The 27,865-nt window shown below is 49.0% G+C and overlaps 1 protein-coding gene across 1 annotated transcript in view; it reads left to right on the top strand.

Moving 5' to 3' along the window:
• LOC149470602 (uncharacterized) overlaps nucleotides 1-16,334 on the top strand; it is a 182,317-nt gene extending 165,983 nt beyond the window's left edge. The window contains exon 4 of the mRNA XM_089661908.1: nucleotides 8,295-16,334. Within this exon, the coding sequence (XP_089518034.1) occupies nucleotides 8,295-9,496 (1,202 nt within the window). The 3' untranslated portion in view covers nucleotides 9,497-16,334. The remainder of the gene's footprint in view (nucleotides 1-8,294) is intronic.
• The last annotated feature ends 11,531 nt before the right edge of the window (nucleotides 16,335-27,865 follow it).

The raw sequence follows: 27,865 nt of genomic DNA on the forward strand, positions 1-27,865 counted from the left end.
ATGAACACAAACAAACCTGACACTTTTCTATCCCTGGGACTGCGAACCTCAGACCACACACAGACTTGTCCATTTAAAGATTACAAAAACTTCACACACCAGCCATCCTAATAAAATATTACAGGTCTTCCACAAACATCTAGCAGAATTATACTCTGAGACCGGCTCCTATGATGAATCGCAGGCCACTGAACTTTTCTCAAGCCTATCTCTACCAACACTCTCAGCTTCTCAATGTTCTTCCCTGGAAACACCTATTACAGAACTTGAGGTCCCGAACTCCATCAAGTCCCTAAAGTCTAATAAGCGGCCTGGCCCAGACAGCTTACAGCCCTATATTCCAAATATTTACTAACCTCCTTCCACCTTTATTGGTTAATGCATTTAATGCCTTACTCAAAGGTTATTCTTTCTGCTCAGACTCCCTAACCGCAGTCATTTCTATGCTACCTGAACCCCAATCAGATCACACCACATGGCTTCATTACACACCAATCTCCCTTCTTAACGTTACATGTTAAAATCCTAGAAAAATCCTATCTGCATGGCTGAACTCCATCATAGGCACCTTGATACACAAGGATCAGATGGGTTTTAACCCCCCTCTGCCAAGCCGAGACCACAGAGTGATTTTGCTAGAACATGCAGCTTGCATACGCCGCATACCCGGCTGTTTCCTTTCCTTAGACATAAAAAAAGCCTTTGACTCCAATGGATATCACCCCTTTACACCTCCCCAAGGGCTTACTTGAGGTACGTGGTTACAAGTCAGACTTTTTTTCCATACAAAGGGGAATGAGGCAAGGCTGCACCTCCCCCCCCCCCCCCTCCTTTTCTAGCGAATGAACCTTTAGCACAGCTGATAAGAACTAACACAAATATTAAAGGATTAGAACTTGGCGGTCATCATCATAAGTTATGCTTTTTCTCTGATGACAATCTTCTCTTCATGTCTTCTCCTTTGATCTCAGCACCCAACCTTCTCCAATGCCTGGACCAATTTGCAGCGATTTCGGACCTGGTTGTGAATCCCAAAAAGTCTACAGCTCTTAATATCTCTCTACCCTCCTTAACTGTGTCACAACTACAACGTCCTCCACCCTTCTCTTGGTCCAGTCAATATATTCCTGATTTAGGACCCAAGCTGATGGCAGACCTCAATATTCTATATTCTGCTAACTACCCTTTTATGTTAACACACCTTACCAATCTTATGACATCCTGGTCCAGACTACCCCTCTCATGGATGGGTTGTATCATGATTGTAAAAAATGACAATTCTGTCCAAAATATTATACCTTTATTGGGTCCTACCCATATATATACCTTTTTTTTTCCTCTGCATATTAGTGTCGCGGCACCACTTATGTATGGGGCACCATTAAACTGCATCTGCCCAGGTCCATCCGTACCTTTCCGAAACTTAGAGTGGTCTGGGGCTTCTGAACTTTGCAAAATATTTCCAAGCTGCACATCTTGCACAACTCCCTAAATATCATGCAGTAAAAGTGACACCCCCCCCCCCCATGGGTCGCTATAGAGTCAGTAGATTGTGACCCCTTATCAGTTGCCAATTTACTATGGCTACACTCCAGAGACCATCGCTCACTGCAAGACTTAATTACTCAACACTACCTGTCACAGCTGCCCTCCCCCCCCTCTCAGCCCCTTCTCTGTCCCTGCTCTCTCTCTGACGTCTCTCATCCATGCCCCTCCCCCCCTCCTGCAAATATGAAACTAACTCCAAAGGCAAGCTTGAGCCAACCTATCTCTGGGCTCCCCCCTGGTTGCCTAGGTGACTAGGGGGGTCCGACCAGTTTTAAGAAGCTAATGCAGAGCTCCCAAGGTATTCACCGCTGGGTAGCTGACGGAAGGAGCCCAAGAGCTGTGGCCGGGACCTTTTGTGGCCAGGCTTGGCAGAGACCCAAGGCTGCCTAGGACCCCCCTTCTCCCAGAGCTGGGGAAGACTTTACTTGCTACAGAGACTCTCCCTTGGCTTTCGGTGCTGGACTTTAAGTGTGTTGGTCCTTCCGTGTCATCCTGGACTGGCGTATTCACCCTCTCTGCGAACTCCCCTATTCGTTGACTGCCGTCTGTTTGTCTCAATAAAGCTTTGTGCGTTTGCCATCTACTCTGTGTGTTCTGTCCTGCCTACGCTCCGTCACACTACCCATCTATCTGGGACAGTCTAAAGTTCTGATACACCTTACAGTCACCCCATAACCCACTCATGGCATACCTCCTCATTCCAGGCTTTTATCCGGCATGGATGCCTCCATCTTCTTTTCATGCTTGTCCTAGAGCTAGTCTAGTTCAAACTTACAATTTCACAGCACCAGACTCCTTTATACCCTTCCAAACCCTATGTGACTCCCACAAAATATCTAGACCTGAACTTTTTAGATATCTTCAGATCAATCACTTTTGTTCCTCCCACTTACACACCAACCCCCTCCCTCCCAGACATGACCAGGTTTGAACATTGTAACGGGGTTCGCTCGGCAGCGGGTGTGTGTGACCCCCTGGATGGGTGCACAACACAAAACACAGGCACAGCACAACAGTGGAGGTGAAAAAAACAAAAAGGTGCAGTTTATTTACAATATTTACAGAAAAACGTAAAAAAAAAATAAGAAACATCAAATCCTGGCCAACTTGGATACTTACTGTACAACATAGCTTCCCTAGCTACCCACCAGGTACAGCCTGATGCTATACCTAGCCCCTGTTAGTTGGAGGCTTAGCCACACAGGCTTTTGTCTCACTGCACACAGATAGGATGTTGTCCCCAGTCAGTTCAGGCACAGATCTGGTTCCAGGTTGGAGCAACTCCCTAAGCAGGCTGGGAAGTTTTATAAAGGCCTTAATGAGCGCACTATCTTCAGCTGGGCTCATTACCTCAGTGCTGAAGGACTCAGCACTTCCCCCCTAGTGGAACAAATCCCCATAGAGTCTAAACCTTGGACAGATGTATCGTCCATCCAGGACGCAACCAGGTGATTTCACCTGCCTACTGTCACATAACATATGTAAATGTGACCCCCATGTCAGAGGTTTGATTTCCACCTTTATATACACAGCTACCAGCTCCACCACCTTACACTTCATACCATATACAGTTGTGTTCAAAATAATAGCAGTGTGTTGGAAAAAGTGAATAAAGCTGAAAATCCTTCTAATAGCTTTTATTTCCATCCACACAAATGCATTGGGAACACGACACATTCTATTCCAAATCACAACATGAAGAAAATACATCAAATTTGTGTTGTTCCTCTAAAAAAATATATAGACTGAGAAATGTTTGAATATTTTGCTTTCCTTTGAATGACTTCATGAATATTTGGTTGTAGTCGCACTGTTTCTGAGAACTGCTGTACATCTGTGTTGCATGGAGTCCCCCAACTTCTGGCCCCTGTGATCAGGTATTCCAGCCCAGGATGATTGGACCACATTCCACAGTTCTTCTCTATTTCTTGGTTTGGCCTCAGAAATGGCATTTTTGATGTCACCCCACAAGTTTTCTATTGGATGAAGATCCGGGGATTGGGCTGGCCACTCCTTAACGTCCATCTTGTTGGTCTGGAACCAAGATGTTGCACGTTTACTGGTGTGTTTGGGGTCGTTGTCTTGTTGGAACACCCATTTCAAGGGCATTTCCTCTTCAGCATAAGGCAGCATGACCTCTTCAAGTATTCTGATGTATTCAAACTGATCCATGATCCCTGGTATGCGATAAATAGGCCCAACACCGTAGTATGAGAAACATACCCATATCATGATGCTTGCACCACCATGCTTCACTGTCTTCACAGTGTACTGTGGCTTGAATTCAGTGTTTGGGGGTCGTCTGACAAACAGTCTCCACCCACTAGACCCAAAAAGAACAATCTTACTTTCATCAGTCCACAAAATGTTGCGCCATTTCTCTTTAGGCCGGTCAATGTGCTCTTTGGCAGATTGTAACCTCTTCAGCACACGTCTTTTTCCCAACAGTGGGACTTTGCGGGGACTTCTTGCAGATAGCTTGGCTTCACATCGGCGTCTTCTAATTGTAACAGTCCTCACAGGGAACGTCACACCTTCTTTCATCTTCCTGGAGCTGATTGTTGGCTGAGTCCGCCCCATTTTGGCTATTCTTCTATCCATTCCAATGGTAGTTTTTCGCTTTCTTCCTCGTCTTTCAGGTTTTGGTTGCCATTTTAAAGCATTTGCCATCATTTTAGCTGAGCAGCCGATCATTTTCTGCACTTCTTTATATGTTTTCCTCTCTCCAATCATGCATGTCATGACTGTTGGGTCTGTTGGATTTCTATGACTCTACTACACCTGATAGGAAATTATTTGCCATGTAGAAATCTCATATGATGTCCTCCCAGAATGCGCTCTCCTGCATGCCCCCGGGGGCATGAACCTGGCGATCTCCATGATCACTGTGTTCTATGACACGCTGGTCATCGGGAATTGCAGTTGCTGGTGCTCAGCTGCACTTTCCTCACACTGTCAGAGCATGAGGAAGGTACTGCCAGCAGTTGTCAGAGGAGGGATCATCAGGGCACTTATGATCAGTGCCCTGAGGATCGGTGCCCAGCAGCGCCACCCACCAGTTCTGCCCACAAGTGCCCAGCAGTGCCACCCACCTTTGCCCACCAGTGCAGCCCACCAGTGCCGCCCGTCAGTGCCCAGCAGTGCTGCCAATCAGTGACAACTATCAGTACCCATCATTAGTGCTGCCTATCAGTGCTGCCTATCAGTGCAGCCTCATCAACGCACATCAGTGAAGGAGAAAAATTACCTGTTTGCTAAATATTTTAATAGAAACAAAGAAACTTTTATTTCAATTTTTTTGCTCTTTTTTTGTTTATAGCGCAAAAAATAAAACAGCCAGCGGGGAGTAAATACCACCAAAAGAAAGCTCTATTTGTGTAAAAAAAAGATAATATTTTCAAACGAGTACAATGTTGCATGACCGCGCAATTGTCATTTATAATGTGACAACGCTGAAAATTGGCCTAGTAAGGAAGGGGGTATAAGTGCCTGGTAGGCAAGTGGTTAAGGACCCCACTGGCACCTATCAGTGCCGCCTCATTAGTGTTGCCTCATCAGTGCTGCCTATCAGTGCACATCAGTGAAGGAGACAAATTACCTGTTTGCAAAATGTTATAAAAGAAACAAAGTAACTTTTTTTTTTTTACATTTTTTGCTCTTTTTTTGTTTATAGCACAAAAAATAAAACACCCAGCGGGGAGTAAAGACCACCAAAAGAAAGCTCTATTTGTGTAAAAAAAAAGATAAAAATGAGTACAATGTTGCATGACCACACAATTGTCATTTAGAGTGTGGCAAAGCTGAAAGTTTAAAATTGGCCTGGTAAGGAAGGGGGTATAAGTGCCTGGTAGGCAAGTGGTTAAGGACCCCACTGGCACCTTTTGGGAGGATAACCGAAATTGACAGGTACCCGCTCCCACTTCTGCTGCAATCACCTAGGTGATCAGAAGCAGAAGTTGTCCTCCCCCTCCCTCCCTGTAGTCTTCTGGGACACATGAAAGGTCCTAGAAGACTACAGGACCATTCACAAAGCACAGAGATACTCGCACATGCTCAGTGGGCACCCGGATGTGAAGCCGCAAGCTGTCACAGCTGGGTGCCCACACTGAAGATGCCGGCACTGGAAACACAGGGCGGCCGGTGAAACGGGCTGCGGGGAGGACACCACGAGATCGAGGGACAGGTAAGTGCCCGTCTTTTAAAAGTCAGCAGCTACAGTTTTTGCAGCTGCTGACTTTTATTTTTTTTTATTTTCACTGGAACTCCACTTTAATGTATGAAGATATTATTTGTACTGTACAAATTACAACCTGTACGTTACCTCTAAGGGTTGTACCCCTTCTGACTTACTGTTGGTGAGTCCTGCAATCACATTGTTATGAGCTCCTTGTAAAACTATTATCTCTTTCCAATAAAATCTATGAACAAGAGAAGATATGGACCCCACAATTCCTCTATATACTCCACAATTCTCCCATGTGGACACCTCGTAAGTGGTTCTCCAGTATAGACTCCCAGTTTGGGGAACTCATTTAGAAGAAGCCGTCAGCTAGAATCACACTCACTACTCTACAGTATGGTGAAGACCAAGGAGGCCTAGCAATGCCAAATGTTAGACTTTATATTATAGCTGCCCAACTTCAACATCTTACCAGGTGGGACTTAGTAGACACATTAGATCCCATCCATCGGTTGCTACTTCCATCAGATACAGACTTCACATCACTCTCTGTCAGGGCTCCAGGTATGACCAGAGATGTGTGGACTGACACAGGGAAACGCAGGCTCAAGGATGGTGTAAAAGTAATATAATTTATTTAAGGTTACACAATACACAGAACACAGTGCAAAACCAAACCTTAAGCTAGTCCCAATATGTGTGGGAACACAAGCATAGTCAGGCAGGCCGGGTCGGTAACTATCAGGCAGGTAGGTACAGGAAGAGCAGGCAGAGAGTAGTCATGTAAAGAGCCAGGGGTCAGTGCAGGAGACAGTCAACAGGATCAGGATCAAAGCAGGCACAGATAACAAGATACAGGGGCTCATGGGAAACATACATCAAGGCACTGATCACAGGCCCGGCCATTCCTTAAATACACCTCCTGCAATCAGCCTCAGGTGATGGCCGATTGCAGGAGTGAGTCTCTGGTTGCTGAGAGCACCCGCTGGCAAGCCCTGGTACTGCAGCCCACAAGGCAGGTGAGTCCCATCACCATTGGCAAGTCCATTCCTGACACTCTCACACTTGTTAATGGGCTTCAGATGGCACCAGTGGGAAAGGCATGATCTCTCATATATTTATTCCAGTCTTTTGACTCTTGCCGAAGACTTATAGAAAGAAATGGGAAACAGAGAAAATAAGAGAGAGTGGTGGGAGGTGATTGTGACCTCCATACCTCTCATCTCTCTGTCCTCTTCACAGAAACTCAGTCATTTCTTTTGCATAGAGCTTTCAGGACTCCAGCTCAATTGTTCAGCTAGGACAGGAGGGATTTTCCCTTATGACCCCAATTGTAGCGGTGATGTCGGGGATTTGATACACATGTTTTGGAGATGTCCAAAATTATTCAAAAAGTGGAACAATATGACCAGTTTTGTAATGTTGGTATTCAATATTCCTCGGGTGTGCCTCTTGGTGTCAATAGAGGAGGAATTATTTACACCTCCTCCTATTACAAGTCATATAGCAATAGTGAGGCTGCTTGACCATAAAAAATATCCCGATCTTGGCTATCATCTCAAACTCCCAGCAGACACCAGTGGATTGAGCAGGTGATCTCCACATTAACATCATAGGTTTTAAACATTTTAGCTTTTTTAGCCCCATAGAAGGAGAACGAGCCAGTTGTATCCTACTGAATGGTGACTACATGGGAGACCCATACTTGGGGTATGATCCTGGAGACACAGGCCCCATTGATCGGTGTCAGCTATCTATGTATGTACTGGGGGGAGTTACTTGCCGTGTACAGCTGAATTGTTCTAGGCTGTTTCTTCTTTTCTCTGTTCATTTGTTTATAAAAGGTAAAAGTGACACCATAGACAAAGCAAGTTATTGTTCTGTATGATCTGTAACAGTGCCACAACCGCCTATACGTGAGAATGTATGACTCCATTGTCTGGGCTGAATGTTGGGAATACTGTGCGCACTTAGAAACTTTATTAATAAAATCTATTTGATTAAAAAAAAAAGTAGATAATGCTGTACATATTCTTTCTATTCATAAGATATATTTAGTAATGAACATTAAAATTAGAAAGCAACTTTATGTAGCCCTTTATATAGAATTTTAATTTTTTTTTTTTGTACAGGTGGATTGATGAGCCAAGTTTTCGGTCATGTTGGTCTTCATAAATATATCTGAGTCACATGGAAAACAAGACATATGGGTGTCTTAATTGATTGAAAGTCTTTATTGCAGCTCACTGGAGGATTCATACAGGGTACAAGTCATATCTGTGTTCTAAAAGTCATGGTTTGGATCCTCTTCCACATTGATCCAGCCTCAGAGGACAACAGGAGAAAAGGAATTTCAGTGTTCTGGAAGTGACAATGGCTTTACAATAAAGTCCAACCCCAGTATACATAAGAGGAGTCATTTCAAACTACTTCTTGTTTGGAGATTTTACAATGGAGAGAAAATATATCACACACCAGAAGGTTCACAATGGAGAGAAGTCATATCATTGTTCTGAATGTGACAAAACTTTTACAAGCGAGAGAGACCTTATAGTACACCAAAGAGTTCACACTGGAGAGAAGTCATATCAGTGTTCTGAATGTGATAAAGCTTTCACAGTGAAGTCAAATCTTATCACACACCAGAGGATTCACACTGGAGAGAAGTCATATCAGTGTTCTGAATGTGATAAAGCTTTTACACAGAAGTCAAATCTTATCACACACCAGAGGATTCACACTGGAGAGAAGCCATATCAGTGTTCTGAATGTGTTAAAGCTTTTTCAGTGAAGTCAAGTCTTATCACACACCAGATTGTTCACACTGGAGAGAAGTCATATCAGTGTTCTGAATGTGATAAAGCTTTTACTCAGAAGTCAAATCTTATCACACACAAGAGGATTCACACTGGAGAGAAGTCATATCAGTGTTCTGAATGTGATAAAGCTTTTACACGGAAGTCACATCTTATCAGACACCAGAGGATTCACACTGGAGAGAAGCCATATCAGTGTTCTGAATGTGATAAAGCTTTTACACAGAAGTCAGATCTTATCACACACCAGAGGATTCACACTGGAGAGAAGTCATATCAGTGTTCTGAATGTGATAAAGCTTTTACACGGAAGTCACATCTTATCAGACACCAGAGGATTCACACTGGAGAGAAGCCATATCAGTGTTCTGAATGTGATAAAGCTTTTACACAGAAGTCAGATCTTATCACACACCAGAGGATTCACACTGGAGAGAAGTCATATCAGTGTTCTGAATGTGATAAAGCTTTTACAGTGAAGTCAAGTCTTATCACACACCAGAGGATTCACACTGGAGAGAAGCCATATCAGTGTTCTGAATGTGATAAAGCTTTTACACAGAAGTCAGAGCTCATCATACACCAGAGGATTCACACTGGAGAGAAGTCATATCAGTGTTCTGAATGTGATAAAGCTTTTACACAGAAGTCAGATCTTATCACACACCAGAGGATTCACACTGGGGAGAAGTCATATCAATGTTCTGAATGTGATAAAGCTTTTACAGTGAAGTCAAGTCTTATCACACACCAGAAGAGTCACACTGGAGAGAAGTCATATCAGTGTTCTGAATGTGATAAAGTTTTTACAGTGAAGTCAAATCTTATCAGACACCAGAGGATTCACACTGGAGAGAAGTCATATCAGTGTTCCCAATGTGATAAAGCTTTTACACAGAAGTCAAGTCTTATCACACACCAGAGGATTCACACTGGAGAGAAGCCATATTAATGCTTTCAATGTGACAAAACTTTTACAGTTAATGCCGGTCTAATCTATCACCGGAGGATTCACAAATTTCTTCATAGATTAAATACTGGATGAAAAGAGATATTAAAGAAGTTTCAGGTTTCACAAGTTAGTTTCACATCCCCAATGTCATCCCACAAGCTAGAGAAGAAGGGAAGATAAAATGTTACCTTAAAAGAAACAAACTAAAATCTGAGCAAACTGGAATGTAATGATTGGATGAACTGAGTTTAGTGCTTATGTCCATCAATACACAACTAGAAGGGATTTAAATATTTTATCTTTTGACAATTTTTTTAAGATAAGCATCAATAACTGATCAGCTTCCCTCATGATTCTCATCTTTATCTTTTTTATGGAGCTTTGAATGAACATGTAATGCATTTTCATGATACAGCAACTGAGTTGTGTTTCCAAGCATTTTCTTCATTTCTGGATCCTGAGGTAATACATGACCAACACTGCCTCTGTACCAGAGACTAGGATGGGGTCTATTGTCATCTTACCAAGTCTCTGAAGCCTCAGTGGGAGAGTCCATTCCAGGTTCTTCTGACTATTGATACATGATCAGCCAGGCTTGAGGTCTCCAGCTAAGCCCACCTTGTCCATTCCTCCCATTACATGTTCCATCTACTCTCCCATTATCAATGCTTTCTTTCCACATTTCATCTCCTCTCATTATTATTATACAGGATTAATATGGCGCCAACAGTTTGCTCAGCGCTTTACAATATAACGGGAGACAATACAGCAACAATACAGTTAAATACAAGCGGGATAGGAGGGCCTTGCTCCTCGGAGCTTACAATCTAGGAGGGAGGGGCTAGTGGTACAAAAGGTAGTAACTGTGGGGGATGGACTGGTTGGAAGAGTAGAAGATTCCATTATTAGCTGAGGGCAGGATAGGCTTCCCTGAAGAGAGAGGTTTTCAGAGATCGCCTAAAAGTGAGCAGAGTAGGCGATAGTCTGATAAATTGGTGTAGAGCATTCCAGAGGATGGGGGAAGCTCTGGAGAAGTCCTGGAGATGAGCATGGGAGAAGGAGACAAGGGAGCTAGAGAGCAGGAGGTTGTGCGAGGAGCGGAGAGTACGGTTTGGGTGATATTTGGAGACAATATTGGTGATGTAATTTGGGGCGGAGATTTAAATGACTTTATATGTTATTGTTAATGTTTAGAATTTTATCCTTTGGGCAATGGGAAGCCAGTGGAGGGATTGGCAGAGGGGGGTAGGGGACAATGAATGGAGGTCAGTGGAGGGATTGGCAGGAGGGTGTGGAGGACACTGAATGGAGGCCAGTGAAGGGATTGGCAGAGAGGGTTGGAGGACACTGAGTGAAGGCCAGTGGAGGGATTGGCAGAGAGGGGTGGCTGATACAGAATGGTTAGTAAGGTGGATGAGTCTGGCAGCAGCATTCATGATAGACTGAAGAGGGGATAGCCTGCAATGTGGTTGGCCAATAATGAGGGAGTTAGAATAGTCAAGGCAATATATGACAAGGGAGTGAATATGTTGCTTAGTGGTTTCCGAGGTTAAGAACGGCCATATCTTGGAGCTGTTGCGGAGGTGAAGTCTACAAGATTTGGACAGTGATTGGATTTGGGACTGAAAGGACAGATGGGAGTCTAGGATTACACCTAGCACCCTGGCATGAGGGGAGGGACTGATGATTGTGTTATTGATCTTGATGGAGAAGTCAGGGAAGAGGGCATAGGCTGGAGGGAATACTAAGAGCTCAGTTTTGGAAAGATTGAGTTTGAGGAAGTGGAGTGACATCCATGCTGATATGTAGCTTAGTAGGTTAGTAATGCGAGAGGAGACTGAAGGGGCGAGGTGAGGAGGAGACTGAAGGGGTGAGGTGAGGAGGAGACTGAAGGGGTGAGGTGATGGGTAGAAAGATAGATTTATGTGTCATCAGCATAGAGATGGTACTTAAAGCCATGGGAGTTTATCAAGTGACCAAGGGAGGAGGTGTAGATGGAGAAGAGTAGGGGTCCAAGGACGGAACCTTGTGGGACCCCTACAAAAAGAGGGAGTGAAGAGGAGGCGGCAGAGTTGTAGGTAATGCTCAACAAGCTCTGTGATAGGTAGGAGGAGAACAAGGAGAGAGCAGAATCTTGGAGGCCAAGAAAGTCGAGTTTTTTTTAGGAGGAGGGGTTGGTCAGCAGTATCAAAAGCCGCAGAGAGGTCAAGTAGTAAGATATGGAGTAATGGCCATTGGTTGGGATGAGTACGGAGTAGTGGCCATTGGTTGGGATGAGTACGGAGTAGTGGCCATTGGTTGGGATGAGTACGGAGTAGTGGCCATTGGTTGGGATGAGTACGGAGTAGTGGCCATTGGTTGGGATGAGTACGGAGTAGTGGCCATTGGTTGGGATGAGTACGGAGTAGTGGCCATTGGTTGGGATCAGTACGGAGTAGTGGCCATTGGTTGGGATGAGTACGGAGTAGTGGCCATTGGTTGGGATCAGTACGGAGTAGTGGCCATTGGTTGGGAGGAGTACGGAGTAGTGGCCATTGTTTGGGAGGAGTACGGAGTAGTGGCCATTGGTTGGGAGGAGTACGGAGTAGTGACCATTGGTTGGGATGAGTACGGAGTAGTGACCATTGGTTGGGATGAGTACGGAGTAGTGACCATTGGTTGGGATGAGTTCGGAGTAGTGACCATTGGTTGGGATGAGTACGGAGTAGTGACCATTGGTTGGGATGAGTATGGAGTAGTGGCCATTGGTTTTAGCAGTTAGTAGATCATTAGTGAGGTTTAGTAGGGTAGTTTCAGTGGAGTGTAGTGAGGGAAAGCCAGACTGTAAAGGGTCAAGAAGGTTGTTGTCGGTGAGGTGGGAGGAGCTCAGGCGATTGTAGACTAAGTGTTGTAATAGGTTAGAGGTAAATGGCAGCAGGGAGATGGGTCTTAAGTTGTTCAAGTTGGTGGGGTCCAGGGAGGGCTTTTTAAGTATGGGAGTGATGTGCGCATGCTTTAGAGGGGAGTGGAAGGCACCAGTAGAGAGGGAGAGATTGAAGATGTGAGTGAGGGAGCATAGGATGGAAGAAGAGGGTGACCGTAGTAGTTGTGAGGGGACAGGATCCAGGGGGCAGGTAGTGAGACGGGCTTCTGAGGAAACCTTAGTGACCTCTTCGGTAGTAGCGAGGTCAAAAGAGGAAAGTGTTGAGGGAGGTTTAGTATAAGGTATGCTAAGTGGGATGGATGTCTGTGCAGTGGAGATGCCCCTATGAATTGCATCAATCTTGTTTTTGAAATGATTTGCAATCTCGTGAGCAGTGAGTGAGGTACTGGGTGGGGGTGGAGAAAGTTGAGAGTTAGAAGTAGAGAAGAGACGACGAGGACTGGATGACAAGCTATTGATGAGAGTGACAAAGTAGGCTTGTCTGGCAGCATGGAGGGAGGAATTGTATGTGAAGAAAGCAGATTTATATCGGGTGAATGCTTGGTGAGATTTGGTTTTACGCCACATTCGCTTCAGCGCACGACTATGTCGTTTAAGATCTCTGGTGTTGTCAGTCTGCCAAGGTTGTAATGGTCGGGGTCTGATGCTTCATGTTAGAGGAGCAAGTGAGTCCAGTGTAGATGACAGTGAACTGTTGTAGACAGCAGTGGCCAGGTCAGGACAGGACAGGGGAGAGATTCTGTCAGAGTTGGTCAGTTGCAGAGTGGAAAGGAGAAGGGTTCAAGTTGTGATGGTCTCTGCAGGTGATTGCTGATTGGAGGGATAAGTGTTTGAAGATGAGGAGACTGTGAAGGTGATGAGATTGTGATCATAGAGAGGAAAGGGGGTGTTTGTGAGGTTGTAGGATATCATCTCATGGGTGACAACCTTTCAGGCAGGTCTGCGGCTGTGACACCAGCTAGAAAGAAGTCTCTGTTCAGTGAGAAAACAACATCCCAAGCTGATGCAGACCTTCCAATACTGAGTTACTGCTGATTTAAGGGATGTATTCAGCAGTAAAACGTAAGCCCAGCTGGCCACTTGTGTTCCATGTGGTTCTGCCAAATGGGATTCCATCAGGTGAAGATCAGAAATCCTTGTTCCATGTTTTCTCTTTCCAGCTATTACTCCTCTCCATAGACTAATCACACAATACAACTGCCAGAGATCTGAACTTACAAAGTGCTGAGTGTGCGGTCATATTCCTACCACTTCTTCCGGGGGACTGACATTCCTCTGATTGGGGTTCACAATAATCACTCTGAGTGCACACATCTCTTTTTGGTGGAAAGTTTGTAAAGAAAACTTCTTCTCCCTGGAAATATTACAACGTTGGCACCAAAGTGTAACTATGGGCAACATCACTAATGACATTAATAATGAAATCTGTCATTAGCAGAGAAGGTTTTGTTTTTCTGAGTCTCCTATTGTTTTATTTTTTGTTGTCCCTCCCAGTAGATTGTTTTTGTCTACTTTCTGTAGAAGGCCAAGTCTTTTGGGAAAAATGGCAGTTGGAGGAGTTGGGGCAAATCCTATAACACTGCTGGGGGTGCTCACAACTGTCAGTTGTCATTCATATGGGGGTTGGACCTTATAGAGAACCTGTTGCTGTAACTGCTGTAGAAGCGTTAGCTGAAGTTGGGCTTTACTTGTTGTGTGTCTTACTTATAATCTATCTAAGACTTCCCTGTACAGGGTGACAACGCTGCTGTGTAATGTTCCTGCAGAATGATCAGGGTTGTCACCCTGTTACAGAAGGTGGGAAAATAACAGATGTACAGACAGGACCAACAGCTGATACAACTATGTTGCAGAGGGAACTCTGGGAATGCTAATAACAGATTGCATTACACATTCAGTTAGCAGACTTCCTGCTGTTGGTCTGATGTTTGAATTGTGTTCTGATATTTACTGTCCTGCTGTAAAAGGTGTAAATGATCGCCCGCATGTTTCCTGTATAGCAGGGACTACAAACTCATATCAGGAATAGTAGGATGGGTACCTACCCAAGGGGGTCACCTTTTTGGATTTGGGGGAAACATTTCACATGGTTTCTTTCCATTAATGACAACGACAAGGGGAGTCTCACTTCACTAACAATAGGAGAGCCAATCACAGGCCAGTAACATTTCATGGTGTCTCAATGTATTGCAGAATGTTTAATCCCCATTGGTCCAATGGATTCCTAGTCATTCCAGATATATTGCTTCTTGTGTGGAAGGAGCGCCCTAAAATGGCTTCCCTTCAATTCCACCCATACCTGTACTTTAGGTGATGTTGCCCCTCCCCCATATCTGTAAGGGAAAGCCTCAATTTCTCCCAATACTCCCCTGGCCTTCCAGTGAGAAGAAACATTTTCTCTGGAGTGGAGATGTTTTATGCAGTGAGCCCTACATAGACGGGATGGGGAATCTAAGTAATCTAAGATAAGTAAGATGAACCGGTGTACTGGAGTCATGGATCAGATAACCAATGACACCATTGATGGTATAGCAGAGCTGACAGCAGAAGTGGCTCCATCACCTAAGGTGGTGTCACAGAGCTGCATGGCGGCTGACTATCTCTCAGAAGATCAAGGCGGAGTCTACAAACTGGTGTCAGAGAGTGTTGTACATTTATATTAGATCATGAGGATCTCAGAAGGAGATATCTACACAAGGTAAAGGAGTTCCAGCAGTCACCTGGGTGGGGGGAAGTGGGATCCATTTTCTTGGATGGGGTTAGCTGGAACTTGGTTGAGTAATATGGTGGCTTTGCTTTTTAGGCCATTAGTTCCTACTATAGATTTGATGATAATTTTATACATTGTTGCTGTTGTGTGTTTTGCTGAGTTGATTTTGCTTTTTTATGCACATGATTACATTCACATTTTAGAACAGAAGATTACTTGAAACCCACAAAAGTTTTGTTTTCTGAAGCAGAGACCCTGGAGAATATAATGGTGGTAGTTCCCATTTTCTATGTCACAGGATATTAGCACAGCTGTTTATCAAATGCATATTTTCTGGAAAAAAATCCCACGAAAGATCATTTTAATACACAAAAAACACAATATATGACCCAATTTGTTTGGTGAAATGTAAAATATTGGGTTGGCATCAAGTATATAGATACCAAACATGCCAAACTTTAAAAATTGTGCGTATTTGTTAAATGGTGACAAACTTCAGTACCAAATATTGTCCATAGGTGGCGCTTTAAAAGCCTTTACAGGTCATCAGTTTATATAGTGAACCATGAATGATGGCCCTAGAGTTATTCCTCTCCCTCTGGTGTGTGCAGAGATATGTACAATGTGTAGTGTGATTGATGTTTTCCTACATAACCGCACCCAACCCTTGCAATTCCTCATGTATACGGGAACTGGGGGCTTTAAAATGTGTTTTGTGTGTTTTTTCATTTACAGTGTGTTACTTTACACTTTTCTTTCTCTGAACTTTATTATTGCCATATAGGGTGTTAATAGCCTCGCATGTGATAACATATTGCTGGTCACAGATCCTCTTTAAAGAAACACAAGAGGTCTATCAGACCCCTAATGTCACCTCTGGACCCCAAAAAAGATGGTCAAGCACAGGTCATGTTTGATCAGCTCCTTGAAGACACGAATGTACATCTGCCAAATCTGTATCTGAGTAGACCATAGAAGCAGCATTAGAAAGAAATGTGAGCATGGCTTCAGTCAGGCGATGGTCCTGGTGGTCATGGTCTTGTTCTCCTTCAGGTCCTCTCACCTTGTAGATGGTGACATGGACTTGTTGTGTGGGAATGGTATAAATAGATCCTTGAAATGTAAACAATCTATCTCTTTTCTTCTGTTGTTAAAGTGTCACATATATATGATGAATAAAGTTGGATGATATTTTCACCGCACAATACCGTGGTCTGGGTTCTTCTACAACACATCCCCCCAAAAATGTCCTCTTCCAGTTCTAGGAGTCTGGTGGAATGGGACACAAGTTGATGGTATCTCTTAGGCCCCTTGTACATGGGGGGTCCAGCCCCTGTGGGTGCAATGCTGGCATTAAAATTAGAGATGAGCGAAGTATTCAAAAATTCGATTCAACTGATTCGGCGAATTCGTGGAAAAATTTCGATTCGAGTCGAATATATTCGCTGTGAATTTAACTTAAAAAAGGGTGTTTCTAGGCTTCAGAGAGACTTAATATTAGTGCAGAACACTGTACCTTTAATTTAAATGCCCTTGGAGTCTGCTGGGGAAGAGAAATAATACTGTCAGGCAGTATGACATGCAGATGAGTGCCGTCGATCTTAGAATCACCGCACACTTCACTCATTTGGCCAGTCACGGGGCCAAAACCAGAGTGTGGAGCCACAGTGTGGCGGTGGAGGCAGCAGCAATGGGAGGCCATACAGCACCCTATGACAAAAATGGAAACCACCAGCAGTGTGAGGAGACCTGAAAGTGGCACATGGCAGAGTGTGGCGATAGAGACAGCAGCAATGGGAGGCCGTACAGGGACCCATGACACACTCTGGACCTGGCAGCAGCATGAGGAGGCGGTACAGGGGCCCATGGCAGATTACGGGCCTGGCAGCAGCATGAGGAGTCGGTACGGGGGCCCATGGCAGATTACAGGCCTGGCAGCAGCAATGGGAGGCCGTACAGGGACCCATGACACAATCTGGACCTGGCAGCAGCATGGGGAGGCGGTACAGGGGCCCATGACAGATTACGGGCCTGGCAGCAGCATTTGGAGTCGGTACGGGGGCCCATGACACACTCTGGACCTGGCAGCAGCATGAGGAGGCGGTACAGGGGCGCATGACAGATTACGAGCCTGGCAGCAGCAACTTGGACAGGAGGACGTTCAGTTTCTGCACCGTCTGGTGCGTGCTCGCAAACTGTTGTCTCTTGGAAACGGATTCCAAGAAAGACTGCTGACGGAATCCGTGAAGAGGAGTAGCAGGAGAAGGAGCATCTGAACGAGCGGAATATGCCAACAAGCGACAACAGGGGCCCATGACAGATTACGGGCCTGGCAGCAGCATGAGGAGTCGGTACGGGGGCCCATGGCAGATTAGGGGCCTGGCAGCAGCTATGGGAGGCCCGTAATCTGCCAGCACCCTATGACAAAAAATGGAACCCACCAGCAGTGTGAGGAGACCTGAAAGTGGCACATGGCAGAGTGTGGCGATGGAGACAGCAGCAATGGGAGGCCGTACAGGGACCCATGAGAGACTCTGGACCTGGCAGCAGCATGAGGAGGCGGTATAGGGGCCCATGGCAGATTAGGGGCCTGGCAGCAGCTATGGGAGGCCCGTAATCTGCCAGCACCCTATGACAAAAAATGGAATACACCAGCAGTGTGAGGAGACCTGAAAGTGGCACATGGCAGAGTGTGGCGATGGAGACAGCAGCAATGGGAGGCCGTACAGGGACCCATGAGAGACTCTGGACTTGGCAGCAGCATGAGGAGGCGGTATAGGGGCCCATGGCAGATTAGGGGCCTGGCAGCAGCTATGGGAGGCCCGTAATCTGCCAGCACCCTATGACAAAAAATGGAACACACCAGCAGTGTGAGGAGACCTGAAAGTGGCACATGTTTGGGGCATGATTCATGGCGGATTTAGTCAGTTGTGTCAGGAACTGGTGGTTTGAAATCCAGACTAATCCACGCCTGATTCATTTTCACAAACGTCAGTCTCTCCACACTTTGGGTGGACAGTCGTGTCCTCCGCGGAGTTGCAATACCTCCTGCCGCACTAAACACGCGCTCCGATTCCACGCTACTGGCCGGGCATGACAGCCTTTCAAGGGCAAATTCAGCTAGTTGGGGCCAAAGGTCAAGTTTCGTTGCCCAGTAGTCAAGGGGATTGTCTACCTCGGTTGGCAGGGTGCTGTCCAAGTAGGCCTAAGCCTGTTGTTTGAGGTCCTGCTCCAGGTCCACCTGATGCTGCTGCTGCTGCTGCGGCTGGTTAGTAGTTTCCTCACTGCGCTGGTGAAGAAAGCTACTCATCATCGACTGCAGACTGAGGCAGCCGCTGCTGGTGGAGCTGCCACTGCTCCTACCACCCCACCCCTCCCCTGCTGCCATGGCAGCGGAACGCGAGCGCACAGGGCCCACAGTGTCTGAGGATGGACGTTGGCGCAGACAGGCAGAGACCAGCTGACTACATAGGTGGTTTTTATAGTACGTTATTTTGGCCTCCCTCTCAGCAGGTGTGAAAAAGGCCACCATTTTTGAACGGTAGCGAGGGTCCAACAAGGTGGACAGCCAAAAGTCATCCCTCTGTCTGATGGTTATTATTCGGCTGTCGCTACGCAAGCAACCGAGCATGCTATGGGCCATTTGTGACAAGGAATGCGAGGGACTCCCTGCCTCCATCTCCACAGCATACTGCCACGGTGCGTCTGGGTCCTCTGTCTCCTCCTCCTCCTCCTCTACCAGATGCTCCTGCTCCTCCACTCCTGTCCGCTGAGTGGAAAAACCACCCATTTCACTCAATAATTCCTGAGCACCAATGTCCTCCTCTACCTCCTCCTCTTCTTCCTGTCCTGCCCCCACAGGGGTCATGTGGCGTTGAGATCTGTGCGCCACGTCTACCGCACCCTGACCAGCCATTGTTAACAGCATTTGTTCCAGGACGTGCAACAGAGGAATGACGTCGTTCATCCCATAGTCCTGGCGACTCACGAATAGCGTGGCCTCCTCAAAGGGCCTGAGCAAGCGCAGGTGTCACGCATGAGCTGCCAATGGCTGACATCTAAGTTACACAGGGAGTACCTTTATCCGCTTTTAACATCAGGAAATCGGTGATGGCCTTTCGCTGTTCGTAAAGGCGGTCTAACATATGTAGGGTTGAATTCCACCTTGTTGCAACGTCACAGCATGAGGAGTCGGTACGGGGGCCCATGGCAGATTACGTGCCTGGCAGCAGCAATGGGAGGCCCGTAATCTGCCAGCACCCTATGTCAAAAAATTCAACACACCAGCAGTGTGAGGAGACCTGAAAGTGGCACATGGCAGAGTGTGGCTATGGAGACAGCAGCAATGGGAGGCCGTACAGGGACCCATGACACACTCTGGACTTGGCAGCAGCATGAGGAGGCGGTATAGGGGCCCATGGCAGATTAGGGGCCTGGCAGCAGCAATGGGAGGCCCGTAATCTGCCAGCACCCTATGTCAAAAATTCTACACACCAGCAGTGTGAGGAGACCTGAAAGTGGCACATGGCAGAGTGTGGCGATGGAGACAGCAGCAATGGGAGGCCGTACAGGGACCCATGAGAGACTCTGGACCTGGCAGCAGCATGAGGAGGCGGTATATAGGGGCCTATGGCAGATTAGGGGCCTGGCAGCAGCTATAGGAGGCCCGTAATCTGCCAGCACCCTATGTCAAAAAATTCTACACACCAGCAGTGTGAGGAGACCTGAAAGTGGCACATGGCAGAGTGTGGCGATGGAGACAGCAGCAATGGGAGGCCGTACAGGGACCCATGAGAGACTCTGGACCTGGCAGCAGCATGAGGAGGCGGTATATAGGGGCCTATGGCAGATTAGGGGCCTGGCAGCAGCTATAGGAGGCCCGTAATCTGCCAGCACCCTATGTCAAAAAATTCTACACACCAGCAGTGTGAGGAGACCTGAAAGTGGCACATGGCAGAGTGTGGCGATGGAGACAGCAGCAATGGGAGGCCGTACAGGGACCCATGAGAGACTCTGGACCTGGCAGCAGCATGAGGAGGCGGTATATAGGGGCCTATGGCAGATTAGGGGCCTGGCAGCAGCTATGGGAGGCCCGTAATCTGCCAGCACCCTATGTCAAAAAATTCTACACACCAGCAGTGTGAGGAGACCTGAAAGTGGCACATGGCAGAGTGTGGCGATGGAGACAGCAGCAATGGGAGGCCGTACAGGGACCCATGAGAGACTCTGGACCTGGCAGCAGCATGAGGAGGCGGTATATAGGGGCCTATGGCAGATTAGGGGCCTGGCAGCAGCTATAGGAGGCCCATAATCTGCCAGCACCCTATGTCAAAAAATTCAACACACCAGCAGTGTGAGGAGACCTGAAAGTGGCACATGGCATGAGACACTGTGGACCTGGCAGCAGCATGAGGAGGCGGTATATAGGGGACCATGGCAGATTAGGGGCCTGGCAGCAGCTATGGGAGGCCCGTAATCTGCCAGCACCCTATGTCAAAAAATTCAACACACCAGCAGTGTGTGAGGAGACCTGAAAGTGGCACATGGCAGAGTGTGGCGATGGAGACAGCAGCAATGGGAGGCCGTACAGGGACCCATGACAGACTCTGGACCTGGCAGCAGCATGAGGAGGCGGTATATAGGGGCCTATGGCAGATTAGGGGCCTGGCAGCAGCTATGGGAGGCCCGTAATCTGCCAGCACCCTATGTCAAAAAATTCTACACACCAGCAGTGTGAGGAGACCTGAAAGTGGCACATTTCAGAGTGTGGCGATGGAGACAGCAGCAATGGGAGGCCGTACAGGGACCCATGAGAGACTCTGGACCTGGCAGCAGCATGAGGAGGCGGTATATAGGGGCCTATGGCAGATTAGGGGCCTGGCAGCAGCTATAGGAGGCCCATAATCTGCCAGCACCGTATGTCAAAAAATTCAACACACCAGCAGTGTGAGGAGACCTGAAAGTGGCACATGGCATGAGACACTGTGGACCTGGCAGCAGCATGAGGAGGCGGTATATAGGGGACCATGGCAGATTAGGGGCCTGGCAGCAGCTATGGGAGGCCCGTAATCTGCCAGCACCCTATGTCAAAAAATTCAACACACCAGCAGTGTGTGAGGAGACCTGAAAGTGGCACATGGCAGAGTGTGGCGATGGAGACAGCAGCAATGGGAGGCCGTACAGGGACCCATGACAGACTCTGGACCTGGCAGCAGCATGAGGAGGCGGTATATAGGGGCCTATGGCAGATTAGGGGCCTGGCAGCAGCTATGGGAGGCCCGTAATCTGCCAGCACCCTATGTCAAAAAATTCTACACACCAGCAGTGTGAGGAGACCTGAAAGTGGCACATTTCAGAGTGTGGCGATGGAGACAGCAGCAATGGGAGGCCGTACAGGGACCCATGAGAGACTCTGGACCTGGCAGCAGCATGAGGAGGCGGTATATAGGGGCCTATGGCAGATTAGGGGCCTGGCAGCAGCTATAGGAGGCCCATAATCTGCCAGCACCCTATGTCAAAAAATTCAACACACCAGCAGTGTGAGGAGACCTGAAAGTGGCACATGGCATGAGACACTGTGGACCTGGCAGCAGCATGAGGAGGCGGTATATAGGGGCCCATGGCAGATTAGGGCCTGGCAGCAGCTATGGGAGGCCCGTAATCTGCCAGCACCCTATGTCAAAAAATTCAACACACCAGCAGTGTGTGAGGAGACCTGAAAGTGGCACATGGCAGAGTGTGGCGATGGAGACAGCAGCAATGGGAGGCCGTACAGGGACCCATGAGAGACTCTGGACCTGGCAGCAGCATGAGGAGGCGGTATATAGGGGCCTATGGCAGATTAGGGGCCTGGCAGCAGCTATAGGAGGCCCGTAATCTGCCAGCACCCTATGTCAAAAAATTCTACACACCAGCAGTGTGAGGAGACCTGAAAGTGGCACATGGCAGAGTGTGGCGATGGAGACAGCAGCAATGGGAGGCCGTACAGGGACCCATGAGAGACTCTGGACCTGGCAGCAGCATGAGGAGGCGGTATATAGGGGCCTATGGCAGATTAGGGGCCTGGCAGCAGCTATAGGAGGCCCGTAATCTGCCAGCACCCTATGTCAAAAAATTCTACACACCAGCAGTGTGAGGAGACCTGAAAGTGGCACATGGCAGAGTGTGGCGATGGAGACAGCAGCAATGGGAGGCCGTACAGGGACCCATGAGAGACTCTGGACCTGGCAGCAGCATGAGGAGGCGGTATATAGGGGCCTATGGCAGATTAGGGGCCTCGCAGCAGCTATGGGAGGCCCGTAATCTGCCAGCACCCTATGTCAAAAAATTCTACACACCAGCAGTGTGAGGAGACCTGAAAGTGGCACATGGCAGAGTGTGGCGATGGAGACAGCAGCAATGGGAGGCCGTACAGGGACCCATGAGAGACTCTGGACCTGGCAGCAGCATGAGGAGGCGGTATATAGGGGCCTATGGCAGATTAGGGGCCTGGCAGCAGCTATAGGAGGCCCGTAATCTGCCAGCACCCTATGTCAAAAAATTCAACACACCAGCAGTGTGAGGAGACCTGAAAGTGGCACATGGCATGAGACACTGTGGACCTGGCAGCAGCATGAGGAGGCGGTATATAGGGGACCATGGCAGATTAGGGGCCTGGCAGCAGCTATGGGAGGCCCGTAATCTGCCAGCACCCTATGTCAAAAAATTCAACACACCAGCAGTGTGTGAGGAGACCTGAAAGTGGCACATGGCAGAGTGTGGCGATGGAGACAGCAGCAATGGGAGGCCGTACAGGGACCCATGACAGACTCTGGACCTGGCAGCAGCATGAGGAGGCGGTATATAGGGGCCTATGGCAGATTAGGGGCCTGGCAGCAGCTATGGGAGGCCCATAATCTGCCAGCACCCTATGTCAAAAAATTCAACACACCAGCAGTGTGAGGAGACCTGAAAGTGGCACATGGCATGAGACACTGTGGACCTGGCAGCAGCATGAGGAGGCGGTATATAGGGGCCTATGGCAGATTAGGGGCCTGGCAGCAGCAATGGGAGGCCCGTAATCTGCCAGCACCCTATGTCAAAAAATTCTACACACCAGCAGTGTGTGAGGAGACCTGAAAGTGGCACATGGCAGAGTGTGGCGATGGAGACAGCAGCAATGGGAGGCCGTACAGGGACCCATGACAGACTCTGGACCTGGCAGCAGCATGAGGAGGCGGTATATAGGGGCCTATGGCAGATTAGGGGCCTGGCAGCAGCTATAGGAGGCCCGTAATCTGCCATCACCCTATGTCAAAAAATTCTACACACCAGCAGTGTGAGGAGACCTGAAAGTGGCACATTTCAGAGTGTGGCGATGGAGACAGCAGCAATGGGAGGCCGTACAGGGACCCATGAGAGACTCTGGACCTGGCAGCAGCATGAGGAGGTGGTATATAGGGGCCTATGGCAGATTAGGGGCCTGGCAGCAGCTATAGGAGGCCCATAATCTGCCAGCACCCTATGTCAAAAAATTCAACACACCAGCAGTGTGAGGAGACCTGAAAGTGGCACATGGCATGAGACACTGTGGACCTGGCAGCAGCATGAGGAGGCGGTATATAGGGGCCCATGGCAGATTAGGGGCCTGGCAGCAGCTATGGGAGGCCCGTAATCTGCCAGCACCCTATGTCAAAAAATCAACACACCAGCAGTGTGTGAGGAGACCTGAAAGTGGCACATGGCAGAGTGTGGCGATGGAGACAGCAGCAATGGGAGGCCGTACAGGGACCCATGAGAGACTCTGGACCTGGCAGCAGCATGAGGAGGCGGTATATAGGGGCCTATGGCAGATTAGGGGCCTGGCAGCAGCTATGGGAGGCCCGTAATCTGCCAGCACCCTATGTCAAAAAATTCTACACACCAGCAGTGTGTGAGGAGACCTGAAAGTGGCACATGGCAGAGTGTGGCGATGGAGACAGCAGCAATGGGAGGCCGTACAGGGAACCATGAGAGACTCTGGACCTGGCAGCAGCATGAGGAGGCGGTATATAGGGGCCTATGGCAGATTAGTGGCCTGGCAGCAGCTATGGGAGGCCCGTAATCTGCCAGCACCCTATGTCAAAAAATTCTACACACCAGCAGTGTGTGAGGAGACCTGAAAGTGGCACATGGCAGAGTGTGGCGATGGAGACAGCAGCAATGGGAGGCCGTACAGGGACCCATGACAGACTCTGGACCTGGCAGCTGCATGAGGAGGCGGTATATAGGGGCCTATGGCAGATTAGGGGCCTGGCAGCAGCAATGGGAGGCCCGTAATCTTCCAGCACCCTATGTCAAAAAATTCAACACACCAGCAGTGTGTGAGGAGACCTGAAAGTGGCACATGGCAGAGTGTGGCGATGGAGACAGCAGCAATGGGATGCCGTACAGGGACCCATGAGAGACTCTGGACCTGGCAGCAGCATGAGGAGGCGGTATATAGGGGCCTATGGCAGATTAGGGGCCTGGCAGCAGCTATGGGAGGCCCGTAATCTGCCTGCACCCTATGTCAAAAAATTCTACACACCAGCAGTGTGTGAGGAGACCTGAAAGTGGCACATGGCAGAGTGTGGCGATGGAGACAGCAGCAATGGGAGGCCGTACAGGGACCCATGACAGACTCTGGACCTGGCAGCAGCATGAGGAGGCGGTATATAGGGGCCTATGGCAGATTAGGGGCCTGGCAGCAGCTATGGGAGGCCCGTAATCTGCCAGCACCCTATGTCAAAAAATTCTACACACCAGCAGTGTGAGGAGACCTGAAAGTGGCACATGGCAGAGTGTGGCGATGGAGACAGCAGCAATGGGAGGCCGTACAGGGACCCATGACAGACTCTGGACCTGGCAGCAGCATGAGGAGGCGGTATATAGGGGCCTATGGCAGATTAGGGGCCTGGCAGCAGCTATAGGAGGCCCGTAATCTGCCAGCACCCTATGTCAAAAAATTCTACACACCAGCAGTGTGAAGAGACCTGAAAGTGGCACATGGCAGAGTGTGGCGATGGAGACAGCAGCAATGGGAGGCCGTACAGGGACCCATGAGAGACTCTGGACCTGGCAGCAGCATGAGGAGGCGGTATATAGGGGCCTATGGCAGATTAGGGGCCTGGCAGCAGCTATAGGAGGCCCATAATCTGCCAGCACCCTATGTCAAAAAATTCAACACACCAGCAGTGTGAGGAGACCTGAAAGTGGCACATGGCATGAGACACTGTGGACCTGGCAGCAGCATGAGGAGGCGGTATATAGGGGCCCATGGCAGATTAGGGGCCTGGCAGCAGCTATGGGAGGCCCGTAATCTGCCAGCACCCTATGTCAAAAAATTCAACACACCAGCAGTGTGTGAGGAGACCTGAAAGTGGCACATGGCAGAGTGTGGCGATGGAGACAGCAGCAATGGGAGGCCGTACAGGGACCCATGAGAGACTCTGGACCTGGCAAAAGCATGAGGAGGCGGTATATAGGGGCCTATGGCAGATTAGGGGCCTGGCAGCAGCTATGGGAGGCCCGTAATCTACCAGCACCCTATGTCAAAAAATTCTACACACCAGCAGTGTGTGAGGAGACCTGAAAGTGGCACATGGCAGAGTGTGGCGATGGAGACAGCAGCAATGGGAGGCCGTACAGGGAACCATGACAGACTCTGGACCTGGCAGCAGCATGAGGAGGCGGTATATAGGGGCCTATGGCAGATTAGGGGCCTGGCAGCAGCTATGGGAGGCCCGTAATCTGCCAGCACCCTATGTCAAAAAATTCTACACACCAGCAGTGTGTGAGGAGACCTGAAAGTGGCACATGGCAGAGTGTGGCGATGGAGACAGCAGCAATGGGAGGCCATACAGGGACCCATGACAGACTCTGGACCTGGCAGCAGCATGAGGAGGCGGTATATAGGGGCCTATGGCAGATTAGGGGTCTGGCAGCAGCAATGGGAGGCCCGTAATCTGCCAGCACCCTATGTCAAAAAATTCAACACACCAGCAGTGTGTGAGGAGACCTGAAAGTGGCACATGGCAGAGTGTGGCGATGGAGACAGCAGCAATGGGAGGCCGTACAGGGACCCATGAGAGACTCTGGACCTGGCAGCAGCATGAGGAGGCGGTATATAGGGGCCTATGGCAGATTAGGGGCCTGGCAGCAGCTATGGGAGGCCCGTAATCTGCCAGCACCCTATGTCAAAAAATTCTACACACCAGCAGTGTGTGAGGAGACCTGAAAGTGGCACATGGCAGAGTGTGGCGATGGAGACAGCAGCAATGGGAGGCCGTACAGGCACCCATGACAGACTCTGGACCTGGCAGCAGCATGAGGAGGCGGTATATAGGGGCCTATGGCAGATTAGGGGCCTGGCAGCAGCTATAGGAGGCCCATAATCTGCCAGCACCCTATGTCAAAAAATTCAACACACCAGCAGTGTGAGGAGACCTGAAAGTGGCACATGGCATGAGACACTGTGGACCTGGCAGCAGCATGAGGAGGCGGTATATAGGGGCCCATGGCAGATTAGGGGCCTGGCAGCAGCTATGGGAGGCCCGTAATCTGCCAGCACCCTATGTCAAAAAATTCAACACACCAGCAGTGTGTGAGGAGACCTGAAAGTGGCACATGGCAGAGTGTGGCGATGGAGACAGCAGCAATGGGAGGCCGTACAGGGACCCATGAGAGACTCTGGACCTGGCAGCAGCATGAGGAGGCGGTATATAGGGGCCTATGGCAGATTAGGGGCCTGGCAGCAGCTATGGGAGGCCCGTAATCTGCCAGTACCCTATGTCAAAAAATTCTACACACCAGCAGTGTGTGAGGAGACCTGAAAGTGGCACATGGCAGAGTGTGGCGATGGAGACAGCAGCAATGGGAGGCCGTACAGGGACCCATGACTCACTGTGGACCTGGCAGCAGCATGAGGAGGCGGTACAAGGGGCCCATGGCAGATTAGGGGCATGGCAGCAGCAATGGGAGGCCCGTAATCTGCCAGCACCCTATGACAAAATGGAACCCAGCAGCAGTGTGAGGAGACCTGAAAGTGGCACATGGCAGAGTGTGGCGATGGAGACAGCAGCAATGGGAGGCCGTACAGGGACCCTTGACACACTGTGGACCTGGCAGCAGCATGAGGAGGCGGTACAGGGGCCCATGGCAGATTAGGGGCCTGGCAGCAGCAATGGGAGGCCCGTAATCTGCCAGCACCCTATGACAAAATGGAACCCACCAGCAGTGTGAGGAGACCTGAAAGTGGCACATGGCAGAGTCTGGCGGTGGAGACAGCAGCAATGGGAGGCCGTACAGGGACCCATGACACACTGTGGACCTGGCAGCAGCATGAGGAGGCGGTACAGGGGCCCATGGCAGATTAGGGGCCTGGCAGCAGCAATGGGAGGCCCGTAATCTGCCAGCACCCTATGACAAAATAGAACCCACCAGCAGTGTGAGGAGACCTGAAAGTGGCACATGGCAGAGTGTGGCGATGGAGACAGCAGCAATGGGAGGCCGTACAGGGACCCATGACACACTCTGGACCTGGCAGCAGCATGAGGAGGCGGTACAGGGGACCATGACAGATTACGGGCCTGGCAGCAGCATGAGGAGGTGGTACGGGGGCCCATGGCAGATTAGGGGCCTGGCAGCAGCAATGGGAGGCCCGTAATCTGCCAGCACCCTTTGACAAAATGGAACCCACCAGAAGTGTGAGGAGACCTGAAAGTGGCACATGTTTGGG

This window comes from Staurois parvus, unplaced genomic scaffold, assembly GCF_062004578.1.
Source record: "Staurois parvus isolate SC_StPar_1 unplaced genomic scaffold, SC_StPar_1.0 ptg000035l, whole genome shotgun sequence".
Lineage (NCBI taxonomy): Eukaryota > Metazoa > Chordata > Amphibia > Anura > Ranidae > Staurois > Staurois parvus.